This window comes from Bombina bombina, chromosome 4 (assembly GCF_027579735.1).
Source record: "Bombina bombina isolate aBomBom1 chromosome 4, aBomBom1.pri, whole genome shotgun sequence".
Taxonomy (NCBI): Eukaryota; Metazoa; Chordata; class Amphibia; order Anura; family Bombinatoridae; genus Bombina; species Bombina bombina.
Genome location: NC_069502.1, coordinates 956434905 through 956450007, shown reverse-complemented (window position 1 = coordinate 956450007; position 15103 = coordinate 956434905). Strand labels below are relative to the sequence as shown.

At 35.1% G+C, this 15103-nt stretch overlaps 1 protein-coding gene across 1 annotated transcript in view; it reads right to left on the bottom strand.

The window, feature by feature from the left end:
- The window catches only part of FBLN7 (fibulin 7), a 330654-nt gene that overhangs the window by 57075 nt on the left and 258476 nt on the right, over window positions 1-15103 (bottom strand). Inside the window, exons 4-5 of the mRNA XM_053711966.1 lie at window positions 12497-12622; window positions 10048-10185 (exon numbers count right to left, since the gene is read on the bottom strand). Of these exons, the coding sequence (XP_053567941.1) occupies window positions 10048-10185; window positions 12497-12622 (264 nt within the window). The remainder of the gene's footprint in view (window positions 1-10047; window positions 10186-12496; window positions 12623-15103) is intronic.

Sequence of the window (15103 nt, the reverse complement as noted above, 5' to 3'; positions counted from 1 at the left end):
TTGGAGGAGGTAGATGAGCAATTTACCTTAGAAAAATATGGCTTCCTTTGTCGTAATAAATTAGAGTTTTTTCAAAATGCAAGGTTTATTTGGGAAGAGTCCCTTTTCGGTAGAAGCACACCACTTATCAGGAACACTTCATGTACACAACACACCTGAGTGTGCTCAGCCATAGACATAACTTCTTCTTTCTTAGCTGTTGCACACAATTGAGCCTGAGTCTTGCTTCCCAATATGTAGTGATGCCAGTATATTGTGGAATACTTAGACGGCGGCCTTCAATCGGAGGTTATTAGTATCAAAAGCGATAAATGTAAGCGAGAGGATACTTAATAGAGTTATATTATTTATCAAGTTATGTTTTTTTTTTTTTTTTTTTAACCTATGTATTTGTTACTCTTCATATGTTTGCTTAGAAATACTATGTCTTAACACTGAAGCACCATTAAATGCATGCCCTATTAAAACAGACTGCTAAAAGTGGGGGTCAAGGACTAGGGCTCAGTGGCTGGGCCTGACCTTGCTCCCCTGAAACTTGCATCTACAAAGCTCTAAAATGAAAGCTTATGCAGATGTCTGTTTATGTAATATTGTCCAATGTAAGCATGCGTTATCAATAAAAATAATAGATAAAAAAAAATTAAAAAATAAAAAAGCGCTATCTAGAGAGAAGAACTGCAGACAGAGAGTACCTGCAACCTTACCTAAATCTGGCCCTGTGGTTCTGAACATGTATTATTTGTGTATAATGGTCATACATTTATATGTGGCCCTTAAAGGAACGCTTAATTCAAAATTAAACTTTCATGATTCAGATAGAGCATGCAATTTTAAGCGACTTTCTAATTTACTACTATTATCAATTTTGCTTCCTTCTCTTTGTATCTTTGTTTAAAAAGCAAGAATGTATGCTTAAGAGACGTAAATGTATCCTTAAGAGGATAAATGTAGCCACCAATCAGCAAGTGCTAGCCAGGGTACTGAACCAAAAATGGGCTGGCTCCTTAGCTTACATGCCTACTTTTTCAAATAAAGATACCAAGAACAAAGAAAAATTTAAAATAGGAGTAAATTAGAAAATTGCTTAAAATTGCATGTTCTATCTGAATCAATAAAGAAACAATTTGGATTCAATATCCCTTTAAGACTTCTAAAATATGGATTTGCGGCCCTCATGTGTAATCACTGTTCTACAGGATATCATGACCAGCCCAATTATACATGAACATCAACCAATAGCGTAGGAAAGAGTTATTCAATCCTTGTCTTTTGATTGAAACACATTTTAGGAAGTAGTAGTTAATATTGTAGAATTCAGTTTATGTCCTTTATATTTCTAGATGCTACTGAACAAGAAAAAGTTACACAGCCCACATGTAAAGAAACAGATGGTGTTGTTCTGCATAATTTTTAAACACATTCTTCTTTGCTTGTTGTCAAGATACCAATGTTGGCTGTAATTTGTTAATTCAATTTCCTGTTTGCATGGTTTTTAATTGCAAACATAGTAGAAAAAGTTATAAATGCTAAAGGTCCATTGGGGATTTAATGTCAGGGCCTGTGTATGCCTTGTGATTTTTGCCAGTAACTTAGTTTCAAGGCCAACTGATGAGGTGTGATGCTCATCAATCCTCTGTACCCCGTGTCTGCAATCTAATTGCCTGTCGAGTTATCTCTTAAAAACGATAAGATTATACTAGAGTTTAACAAGCTGTCAATTGGCCCCAATGCAGCTGTTTCCACTCGAGTCTTCAGGCTGCCGTAAACAGCAGTTAAGAAGCAGCGGTCTTAAGAGCGGTCTCTGAGGCTGCGGACATCAATCCGCTCGATTGTATACGATCGGGTTGATTGACACTCCCTGTTAGTGGACGAATCTGCAGGGGGAGGAATTGCAAAAGCAGTTCACCAGAACTGCTTGGGCAATGTTAAATGTTGACAGTGTATGCTGTCAGCATTCAGCGATGTCTGGCGGACATTAATATATCCGCCAGACATTGATAAATCGGCCCCTTGGTCTTTATCTCTCTTTCAATTTGTATTTTCCTGCCTTATTGGTTCTATGTCACAATGATCTAAACTTTTTAAGAATTGCTAAAACCATTAAGTTTAAATTTGACCCTCGATTCAAACATAACTAAACGTTTCCTAGACATTTTGAGACAGTGTTGGATTTTTAAACAGTTACTATTGCAATTTTTCTGGAATATTTCGAGCTATATAAACATTATCACCATAACCACTAAAAATATATATATATAAGACTCAAAAACAGGGCTAAGTTGGGGATGGTTCTTAATAGCCCGCCTTATTGGATTGTACCACCAAGGGGGCAGCCTCTTTTTGCAGAGTCTGTGACTTTTACAGAAGAAAACTTTCCTGCATTATATCAATCTGATCTCCTCTGAACAAAGGATTTGTACAAATAACTCCAGATGTACATTTCAACCTATATGGGCCTTGTCAGTGGAGGTACAGCTACAAAATATTCCTCTTGATACAGTGGGCAAGGGGTCCATATCTGGTTTTATCTAGAAAAACTGGAAAAGCAGAGCATGGTATATATGCACATAAAATAAAGTTATTGAAACAATGAGTAAAAATCAATAAAACCTATACTTGCAAGTACAAAAAGCTTGACATGTTTCGGCTCAGAAGCCATATCAGTCCATATCTGGTTGCCCCATCACATTTAGGGACACAAAAAAACAGAAGATAAGCACCCAACAGATGGTGCTTAATGACATGCTTTATGGGATGATACCCACCCAGGGGACCTTCTCTTTTTGCCCAGGCTGTGCCTTTCATAGAGGAAAACTTTCCTGCAGTGTATCAGTCTGATCCTCTCCATAAGGACATGCTAACTCTGAAATATCAGGCATTTCTCTTCTGAACAAAGCTAACCCCAGATGTACTTTTCAGGCTATATGGGTCATGTCCGTGGATGTGCAGCTATATTCCTCTAGGCATAGTGGGCAAAAGTTATTCTGGTGGTGTTATTGCTCAAGCAAGGGCTTTTTGCACACTTGGAAATAGCACGCTTATTACAAGTTAAAAGTAAACGTGTTCGCTCGAGTGCAGTTGGGTTAGCTTTACTGAAGAACTTGCGTACAATGTAGTGAGATAAAAAAAATTGCATTAAACACAAGATAAATACATTTAAAAGTACAGGTACAAGTTATAAGGTATAATGATAAATGATGAAAGGTGTTTGAGAAAAATTGGCTCTAACATATATATATATATACACACATAGACATGTCTAAATATGTGTATGTACCTATATGTATAGTTGAAACAGCGGGTGTTCCAGCACTCCGACTTTGGTAGATAGTTCAGAACCTGGGTGCAATCCTCAAAAAATATGTAGAACAAAATTAAGAAATGAAGGGCACTCTCAGGGTTTGTGATAATTGCGCAATTATCACAAACCCTGAGAGTGCCCTTCATTTCTTAATTTTGTTCTACCTATATATATATATATATATATATATATATATATATATATATATATATATATATATATATATATACAGGGAGTGCAGAATTATTAGGCAAATGAGTATTTTGACCACATCATCCTCTTTATGCATGTTGTCTTACTCCAAGCTGTATAGGCTTGAAAGCCTACTACCAATTAAGCATATTAGGTGATGTGCATCTCTGTAATGAGAAGGGGTGTGGTCTAATGACATCAACACCCTATATCAGGTGTGCATAATTATTAGGCAACTTCCTTTCCTTTGGCAAAATGGGTCAAAAGAAGGACTTGACAGGCTCAGAAAAGTAAAAAATAGTGAGATATCTTGCAGAGGGATGCAGCACTCTTAAAATTGCAAAGCTTCTGAAGCGTAATCATCGAACAATCAAGCGTTTCATTCAAAATAGTCGACAGGGTCGCAAGAAGCGTGTGGAAAAACCAAGGCGCAAAATAACTGCCCATGAACTGAGAAAAGTCAAGCGTGCAGCTGCCAAGATGCCACTTGCCACCAGTTTGGCCATATTTCAGAGCTGCAACATCACTGGAGTGCCCAAAAGCACAAGGTGTGCAATACTCAGAGACATGGCCAAGGTAAGAAAGGCTGAAAGACGACCACCACTGAACAAGACACACAAGCTGAAACGTCAAGACTGGGCCAAGAAATATCTCAAGACTGATTTTTCTAAGGTTTTATGGACTGATGAAATGAGAGTGAGTCTTGATGGGCCAGATGGATGGGCCCGTGGCTGTATTGGTAAAGGGCAGAGAGCTCCAGTCCGACTCAGACGCCAGCAAGGTGGAGGTGGAGTACTGGTTTGGGCTGGTATCATCAAAGATGAGCTTGTGGGGCCTTTTCGGGTTGAGGATGGAGTCAAGCTCAACTCCCAGTCCTACTGCCAGTTTCTGGAAGACACCTTCTTCAAGCAGTGGTACAGGAAGAAGTCTGCATCCTTCAAGAAAAACATGATTTTCATGCAGGACAATGCTCCATCACACGCGTCCAAGTACTCCACAGCGTGGCTGGCAAGAAAGGGTATAAAAGAAGAAAATCTAATGACATGGCCTCCTTGTTCACCTGATCTGAACCCCATTGAGAACCTGTGGTCCATCATCAAATGTGAGATTTACAAGGAGGGAAAACAGTACACCTCTCTGAACAGTGTCTGGGAGGCTGTGGTTGCTGCTGCACGCAATGTTGATGGTGAACAGATCAAAACACTGACAGAATCCATGGATGGCAGGCTTTTGAGTGTCCTTGCAAAGAAAGGTGGCTATATTGGTCACTGATTTGTTTTTGTTTTGTTTTTGAATGTCAGAAATGTATATTTGTGAATGTTGAGATGTTATATTGGTTTCACTGGTAAAAATAAATAATTGAAATGGGTATATATTTGTTTTTTGTTAAGTTGCCTAATAATTATGCACAGTAATAGTCACCTGCACACACAGATATCCCCCTAAAATAGCTATAACTAAAAACAAACTAAAAACTACTTCCAAAACTATTCAGCTTTGATATTAATGAGTTTTTTGGGTTCATTGAGAACATGATTGTTGTTCAATAATAAAATTAATCCTCAAAAATACAACTTGCCTAATAATTCTGCACTCCCTGTATATATATATATATATATATATATATATACACACTGTGTATATATATATATATATATATATATATACTGTGCATATATATATATATATATATACACATATACACACACAGTATATACATATATGTGTGTGTGTACAGATGCATTTATATGTGTATAATGTGTATATATGTATATACTGTACATACATATATACACATATAAACATATATATACACATGCATACATATACAGTATATATATATATATATATATATATATATATATATATAAATATATATATATATATATATATATATAAATATATATATATATATATATATATATAAATATATATATATATATATATATATATATATATATATATATATATATATCAAAAAAAGAAACGGGCACGTTAAGCTCAGTATTCTTGAGTTGTAGATCTTGGCAATGAATGTAAACTGGTACAAACACTATGCACATAGCACTTTGTTAAAAGTCACGAAGAAATTTTATTAAATATACATTAAAAGTTCACACAGGAACTGTGTTTAAACACAAACACTCACGAATAGTTGAAAGACAGGGGTGCAAGTATACATCTGTGATAGTGCGAAATAAGTCAAAGTTCGAGGATGGCGGAAAGCCAAGTCCCTTTTCTAGAACTTCTACTTCATGCTTATTTAGCACATGATTGGAAAGATTCACTATGGTGCATATTTTTTCACAGTTGTCTTCACTCTTTTCTGTGACTTGCCCGACTTTTTTGACTGTTTCTTTGGAATAGATTCTTCCTCTCTTGAACTGGAGAGATCTTTATTCACTTGGTTCCTACTGGTTTTTGGCCTTGCTCCCAGTTGTTCTGAATAACTTTGATCTTCTATTTCATCAGGCTCTATACTAGATGTTTCAATGGGGGTGGATATTGGTGTTGAGGCAATCTGACTTCTCACAGAGAAGTTGGAATCCGAAAAGTTAACTTTTTTCTCTTTTCTATCCCCTTTGTATTGGTTGCCTTTTTTACCATGTTGCTTATTTTGTTATTTTTATTTTTTTTATGTGTGTCTCTTTTTTGTGTATTTGGAGTTCCAGTTACTGATTGCGGCTATGTCTTAAGCTCAGCCTGTCTGTAAATTACGCTAGGCAAGTGCTCAAAGTTTGAGCCGTGGTAAAATAATAGTAGCTTTAACATTGCTGCATATTGTCTAAACTGTAACGAAACGTCAATCGGTTTGTGGGAGTGACTACTTCATCTCGCTATGGACACTCCCCAAACCATCTTTGAGAAAGCGCCAACCGGCGTGAAACGCGTCAGATGAAGTCACTTGCACCCCTGTCTTTCAACTATCGTGAGTGTTTGTGTTTAAACACAGTTCCTGTGTGAACTTTTAATGTATATTTAATAAAATTTCTTCGTAACTTTTAACAAAGTGCTATGTGCATAGTGTTTGTACCAGTTTACGTTCATTGCCAAGAACTACAACTCAAGAATACTGAGCTTAACTTCATGCTTTGTGGGAGCCCGTTTCTTTTTTGATATATTGTCTATAGCAGACTGTCTGACCCGACGTCCTCCACGCCGAGTGCTGGAGTCCCGGATGAGCAAATCTGCCCTACGCTGTATGGACGACGGCGCTTGGTCTCCCAAGATAAGTGAATATATTAACCTTACCTTAGCTGTCTCTGTTTTTTATATATATATATATATATATAGTGTGGTGCTAATCCTGCATGGACTTTATGGGCTACTACCCCAAATTTTTGGATCATTATTTGAGCTCTATCCATGGACACAAGTTTCTCCCCAATGGCCATTGGTAGATAGGTACTTTATTACATCTAGTTTAAAAAAAATTTTTACTCGTTCTTATATATTTATATGTATTTTGAATAATAAATTGAAGGTTCTTTTTTTGTACATCTATGACTAGCAGTTTTATGTTTATAGGAAAGGGGCTTGTATCCCCTAGACCAGTAACTCTTACATCCAGCTCTGATGACTTTATCCGATACTTCTTTCATGAATAGTGCTGGCACAGGGCATACTTTTTTCCTTTCTTTTTTCTGTCCCCCCTTGTTTTTTTCCATATATTATAGTATATATATATTATAGTATATATATTATAGTATATATAGTATATATATTATAGTATATATAGTACATATATATATATATATATATCCAAAGTTACCAGCACTCGCTATTCAAAGTTCACAAAGCCGGGGTGCACTCAGAGTATCCATATGTAGAAGTTAAAGAATAGAGGCACTCGCCGTAAGCAAAAAAAGCGTGTTTTAATCAAACATTAGAGTGAACGTTTTCGGGCTGTGATGCCTGTCCTCAGCCGTCATCCGACGGCTCTTCTGGAATGAAGGTTTCTTTAAATGACGTCATCCAAGATGGCGTCCCTTCAATTCTGATTGGCTGATAGAATTCTATCAGCCAATCGGAATTAAGGTAGAAAAAATCCTATTGGCTGATGCAATCAGCCAATAGGATTGAGCTGGCATTCTATTGGCTGATTGGAACAGCCAATAGAATGCGAGCTCAATCCTATTGGCTGATTGGATCAGCCAATAGGATTGAAGTTCAATCCTATTGGATGATTGCATCAGCCAATAGGATTTTTTCTACTTTAATTCCGATTGGCTGATAGAATTCTATCAGCCAATCGGAATTGAAGGGACGCCATCTTGGATGACGTCATTTAAAAGGAACCTTCATTCGAGAAGAGCCATCGGATGAAGAGGATGCTCTGCGTCGGATGTCTTGAAGATTGACCCGATCCGCGCCGGATGGATGAAGATAGAAGATGCCGTCTGGATGAAGACTTCTGCCCGTCTGGATGAAGACTTCTGCCCGTCTGGAGGACCACTTCACCCGGCTTGGATGAAGACTTCTCCTGGCTTCGTTGAGGACTTCGGCCCGGTTGGGTGAAGACGTCTCCCGGTAAGGTGATCTTCAAGGGGTTAGTGTTAGGTTTTTTTAAGGGGGGATTGGGTGGGTTTTAGAGTAGGGTTGGTTGTGTGGGTGGTGGGTTTTAATGTTGGGGGGGGTGATTTGTACTTTTTTTTTACAGGTAAAAGAGCTGATTACTTTGGGGCAATGCCCCACAAAAGGCCCTTTTAAGGGCTATTTGTAATTTAGTGTAGGGTAGGGTTTTTTTATTTTGGGGGGGCTTTTTTATTTTTTTTAGGGGGATTAGATTAGGTGTAATTAGTTTAAAATTCTTGTAATTTGTTTATTATTTTCTGTAATTTAGTGTTTGTTTGTTTTTGTACTTTAGATAATTTAATTTATGGAATTCATTTAATTATAGTGTAGAGTTAGGTGTAATTGTAACTTAGGTTAGGTTTTATTTTACAGGTACATTTGTATTTATTTTAGCTAGGTATTTATTAAATAGTTAATAACTATTTAATAACTATTGTACCTAGTTAAAATAAATACAAACTTGCCTGTAAAATAAAAATAAACCCTAAGATAGCTACAATGTAATTATTAGTTATATTTTAAATAGGAATAATGTAGTTAATGATAGTTATTTTATTTAGATTTATTTAAATTATATTTAAGTTAGGGGGTGTTAGGGTTAGACTAAGATTTAGGGGTTAATAACTTTAATATAGTGGCGGCGACATTGGGGGCGGCAGATTAGGGGTTAATAAATGTAGGTAGGTGTTGGTGATGTTAGGAACGGCAGATTAGGGGTTAATAATATTTAACTAGTGTTTGCGAGTGCGGCGTTTTAGGGGTTAATATATTTATTATAGTGGCGCGATGTCCGGGTCGGCAGATTAGGGATTAAAAATTTTATTTTAGTGGGGGGGGGGGGGGGGCCGCGGTTTAGGGGTTAATAGGTAGTTTATGGGTGTTAGTGTACTTTTTAGCACTTTAGTTAAGAGTTTTATTTTACGGCCTTGTAGTGTAAAACTCTTAACTACTGACTTTTAAATGCAGTACCAGTCTTGACAGGAGAGGGTCTACCGCTCACTTTTGGTTAGACTCATAATACCGGCGCTATGCAAGTCCCATTGAAAATCTAGGATACGCAATTGACGTAAGTGGATTTGCGGTATTTCCGAGTCTGGCCAAAAAAGTGAGCGGTACACCTGTACCTTCAAGACTCGTAATACCAGCGGGCGTTAAAAAGCAGCATTGGGACCGGCCAACGCTGCTTTTTAAGCCTAACGCAAGACTCGTAATCTAGCCGAGTGCAAATTGTTAATTTGCAAAAAATGTGTGTATTTAAAAAAGATGCAAAATAGTATTTACATTTTTTATGGGGGTTTTTTCCACCTTTCAGATTTTCAAAAGTCAACACAGTTGAAATTGAAAAGTACAAAAAAACAATAAGAAGTGTTTTCTGATGGATTAGAAAACAGCAGTTGCAAAGCATACCTAGGTAGGCTCAGGAGCAGCAATGCACTACTTGGAGCTAGCTGATGATTGGTGGCTACGCATATATGTCTCTTACCATTGGCTCATCAGATGTGCTCAGCTAGTTTCCAACAGGACATTTCTGCCCTGGAGCTGACTTTAACTATGTGTTTAACCCATTTGCAGTGGTTATACACAGAAATATGCAAGAAATAATGCAGTATTTAAATGATCTAACGCATTTTGTTTTTGCACATTTTTTCATTTAACGTATTCAGTATGCTTTTTTATATACTGTTACATATTTTGTATATTGTTCAGGGTTTTTGTGCCTTCTTTTGTACTTGATATTTAGAGTCTATGCTTTAATACTGATTTGAACACATACTTTACTGCTGCTTTACTAAGGATATACATAGGAATATATGGTCATGCAATTCTTTAGAATATGCTATGATGCATCTGGAAATTTCTCATACAACTATGGATAAAGTATGGATTGTAACTTCTAAGGTTTAGCTTATTCCAGTTAACTGTATTAACATAAGTTGTTTTTTCTGTTGCACAGACATAAATCATATAAACAGTGTTACCTTGACATATGCTGTTTTCAGACATGCCACTCATTTGGAAGCCAGCATCACAGCTGCAATGTTGCGTACGGTCAATTCTGGCGCATCGTGGTTTACGGTTAAAAGCTGCATCATTAGAAAATGTCCAGTCAGGAGGCACTTAAAAAGTCAACAGAAAAGAAATCCATCAGTATAGATAATATTACAGAAATAGCTAGACAGACAGACAGGTGGATAGATGCATTGACAGACAGACAGACAGACAGACAGATAGATCAATTGGAGAACATACATAATATATATATAAAAAAATAAATACAATTAAAAATATATTAAAATCACATTAAAACACAAGTGCACATTTTTTTTTTAACCACTTGTATAATGCACTTCTTTTTTTTTTTAAATTTAGTACGTATTTTTTCTTTTTTCTTTTTTGTTGTTGTATATTATGTGTTTCAGTTATGTGTTTATATTAGAGAAGAGTGCAGAAGTGTTTATGTCTGTAGCAGTCATCTATGGCAGGGTTACAGACGTGAATACTAGACATGCTAGTACTAGACATGCTAGACTAATAAATGTGAGTGCTGTAAACATAAAATAATGTTTTACACTACAGGTTACATTTACAGTTGTTTTGAGCCAATGTATAAGAAAGTATTGAGTTATTCTGGATTAACAATAAAGAGATGAACTCCAACTTTGAAATTTTTGATCCAACAAATTTTGATTGTATGACTAAACAGACAGATGCAATATTTATACAAAAACTCTATGTTTGCATTTAATTTCATTTAGCTAATCATCCTTTGTAGGTACAAATGATTAGCTTCACCGTTTGCTCTTTTAGCTTAAAACTTATTGCCCCCACAACTAAAAAGTCTAACAGTAAAACATATATGGACAAACTTCCTATAGAAGGAACGAGCCCATCCACATTCAGGGCTTGTGAGGCAACATTTGCTCATTGGAGATTTTATTGCACAAGCATGACTTGGCCCAACCTCTGCTCTCATGCAACTAATCTGAGGTGGCAGAGAGGTTAGAAAGTTACGGTCTTATAACTGCCTGAGAATAAGTATATAAGGGCCGGATGATCGAAAGGGCAACAAGGCATCAAGATATTCAAAAGGGATCCTTCGCTATGTCAAGAAAGCCGGCAAAATATTTGAAAAGACCTAAAATGCTGTTTAAAGGCAGCATCACCGAGAGGCATCAAACCATACATTTATGGCGATATATTAAAAGCAGCATAGCCACCTACTTTGAAGGTGAAATGTAAATGATCCCTTTACACAGTACTGTATGAAAACAATTTACATTTGTCAACAGAAATGCAACCCCTGTACACACAATACAATATCAATAATACACATAAAGGAGCAGGGGAATTGTGGCTATATGATATATGTATATACAATGTTTAATGTATATGTATTGTAATGTTAGAATATGTATGTAAACTTTAAACGTGAATGTTCTAATCTTCTATGATATCCTTGGGTGTGTTTTACTTATTTTAAGACTACAATTGGACGTTCTCAATATTTATATTTACATTTTATTGAGAACGTGCATTCCCAATCGCAATATTCATATTTCACAATCTTGCAATCACATTTTTGCATTTCCATATTTCACAATATTATATTATAATAGTATATTATAATAGTGTTTTTTCACAATTGTAATATTCATATTATTGCAATTGGGCAATTGTGTCTTGTTTATAATATTGCAATTGCACTGTAGCAAATGTGTTCTATAATAATATATTAATATTAATATAGAAAATGTTTGCTACAATGAGATCGCAATATTATTACCGCTTGCGCAAAATACATTTTTTTTTACTTGTAATAAGAGCGCAACCCGACTAGCGCAAAAACCTTAACTCACATTTTCATTGGGTTCAAGGTATAGAATTTAAAATGTAAAAAAAAAAAATGTCAAGATGACAAAATGTGTTTGCTGATTGGTTGGAATAGCTGTCTTAAATTGTCAACCTGCAAATTATAGAAGGAGTTTTCATGCTTTAAATGCATTAAAAAACCATTAAATTACTGGGTTATTATGAAGTTTTCAAATGTTTTGTAAAGGGTTTGAGCTTAAAAAAAAACTTGGAAAACCCATGTGATGCACAAAGCAGTTCATATAGATTGAAATGGAGCACACTGTTTGGATTAATTACATTCTTAAAAAAATGCAGAAAATCCCATTTTGGAACTGCTGATAGCTGCTGATAGCTGTACTGCAGATCCACTAGATGTAAAGAACTAGATGTTTATAGTTAAACAAACATTTCAGTGCAACTGTTCTGGATCTCAATAGCAAAGCAACATCGTTTAAAAACATAAATAAAAAGCCTATTGTTTTTTAACTTTGATGTCTGCCCACTAATCACAAACAGAATATGCTTCTAAGATGCAAGAGGTTAATACTACCTAATACATTGCAATACATTAATTACCTGTTTGGACTTGATGCTGACAGCTTGATCCAGTCCATTCTTGGGGGCAATTACATTGATATTGGCCACTTCCTTCCGAGCAGGTGCCTCCATTTAGGCAGGGATTGCTGCTACACTGACTGACATCTAAAAAAAACCCAGCATTTTTCAAGTCATTAGAAAATGATAGACATATGAACTACTTTTATAATCTATTTAATACTTATTTATATATTTCTTTATTTTTTTTTAATAATAATATTTAGCATCACAATTTTATATAAAAGGGTTGAAGGAAAAAAGGAGACCAGAAAAAAAAATAAACTTGGGTTTAATTAAGAAGAACATTCATACCCCATTCACATTCATACCCCTTTCTAACATAATTATGCTTCATATATGGAGTACCAACATATTTTGCAGCTCTATACAAGAGTACAATTAATATATTAAAGAACAAAGTGAAACATAATATATTAACATAGTGGTACTCAATAGGGGTTGTGCAAAAAAATTATTTGGATATTTGTTTGTCAAAAAAATTCCAAATATGGCCACAGGTAGCAGCATTCAGCTATTTTCTTCGATGGGTATATTAATGTTAAAGTGCAACACACAAAGATCTGGATATCTATCTCCAAAAATAGCTGAATGCTGCTATCTGAAATTCGTGTGACAAACAAGTGAATTTTGCACATACCAGGCACTCAAGATATTACAAGCCTTAATAACAGCTTACTAGAACAGCATGGAGAAGCTAGTAAGGGCTGTTAGTGAATCTAGCCTACAAGTACAAAACCTTCTATACAAACTGCTTTCAACCTGAAAATTGCAGAATATTTGTATATTGTAATATTTGTATCTGTAATATGGGACAGCTTGAAAAGGAGATGGGACCAAGTGTAACCAACAATATCTTATATTATAATTCAGTTTATACATACAACCTAAATGTAGTTTTATATAATTAATACTTTTGTTTACATAGTACCATCAGAAAGAAAGTACAATACTGAAATCAGAAAGGTAAATTACAGGTAAAAGGTTTCAGTTCATACAATTTATGTGTGGGTGTATCCTAAGCTTATTAGCTAGAGCCTCAAGAAACAAAATGAACAGTAAGGGAGATAAAGGGCATCCCTGTCTGGTTTGTTGCTAATGGAAGGACAGAGACAGGTACATCATGTGTATTATACTTTTTTATTGGACATGTATTAGACTTTATGTAAAGTATAACAAAGATGTAACAAAGCATTGCATTTGGTTACTGTTAAATAAAATAAACTAATTTAGTTCTAAGTACTCCAACTTTGCAAAATTTATAAAAACAAAAAAACATACACTCTAAAAAATATATATTTAAAAATATAAGCAAGCAAATTGCGCGTTCTCTCGCCACCATTGGAAAAGAAAGGGAATATAGTACTTTACAGCCTTTTTATTACAGAGTACTCATAATAATGTTTTAACAAAGAGTTGCAAAGATCACTGCTAATAATATTCCATAGCAAATAACAACACATATACCATGTAATATCTTATCAGTGTACAAAATGTAAATAACTTAAATGCATGAACTAGCCCAGTATATACACCAACAATGTTACTGAAAAAGTATTGCAGAGTTTGTTTTTCTCCCCGCTGCTGAAATCAATTTCACCAGTTCCGTGTTCAGACGGCAAAGGGGGACTGACTCCTATGCTCCTAATGGATGATGCAAACTAATTTTTTTTATAATTTTTTTTTTAAATATTCATGTAAAATTCTGGATTTTGGAAAAATTTGGGATTTTGGAATTCTGGATTTAGGGATTTACACATATATTTTGAATGTTTGGGGGGTGAGTCTGAATGTATGAGTATAAATGTGTCAGTGTAGCCAAAGGGAATATCAGTACTTGTCACTATAAATGTGAGTATTTGTGAGTGAATGTGTCCATGGTTTGCCACAGCAATACAGTGAATGTGTGAGTGGGAATATTTATGTATGAACATAAATTTATGTATTTCCCATAAATGGAACAAACAAAAAATATAGGCGTGGTCTTCAAAACAACACTTTTAGTAGCAATTGTGTGAAACCAAATTAACAGTAATTTCAGTAAAAATGCTTAATGAACAGAAGAACTGCATTTATATATTTATTTATTTACATATCATTATACATATTCAATGTACACAGCCTATGAAATTGTTTTTTTCTGTCTTTAATTTTACATAGTAATGGTTCAAGAAACGTAAAGGGATATGAAACCCAAAAATGTTTTTTTGTAATTCAGACAGAGCATACAATTTAAAAAACAAGATTTGTGCATTTTCTAATATATTCTACCTTCACACAGATTATTTTCCCTGGAGATTTACTAATGCTTAAACCAAGCACATAGTTTACTTCAACTTTCCATGCTACCAAATTTGTGAATATTCTCTTAGACACAAAGTAAAAGACAAAAGACACATTTTATTTAGCACAAAAAAATGATATCTGCAAGACGCATTGAAAATAGCAATCAAATGTACAATACTGTGCAAAAGTGTTACATTTTATTTTCTCACAAAAGTTATTAATATTAAACTGCATTTAACAACTTCTTCCCTCTCACCACAATGCCAGCTTCTCCCCACATTT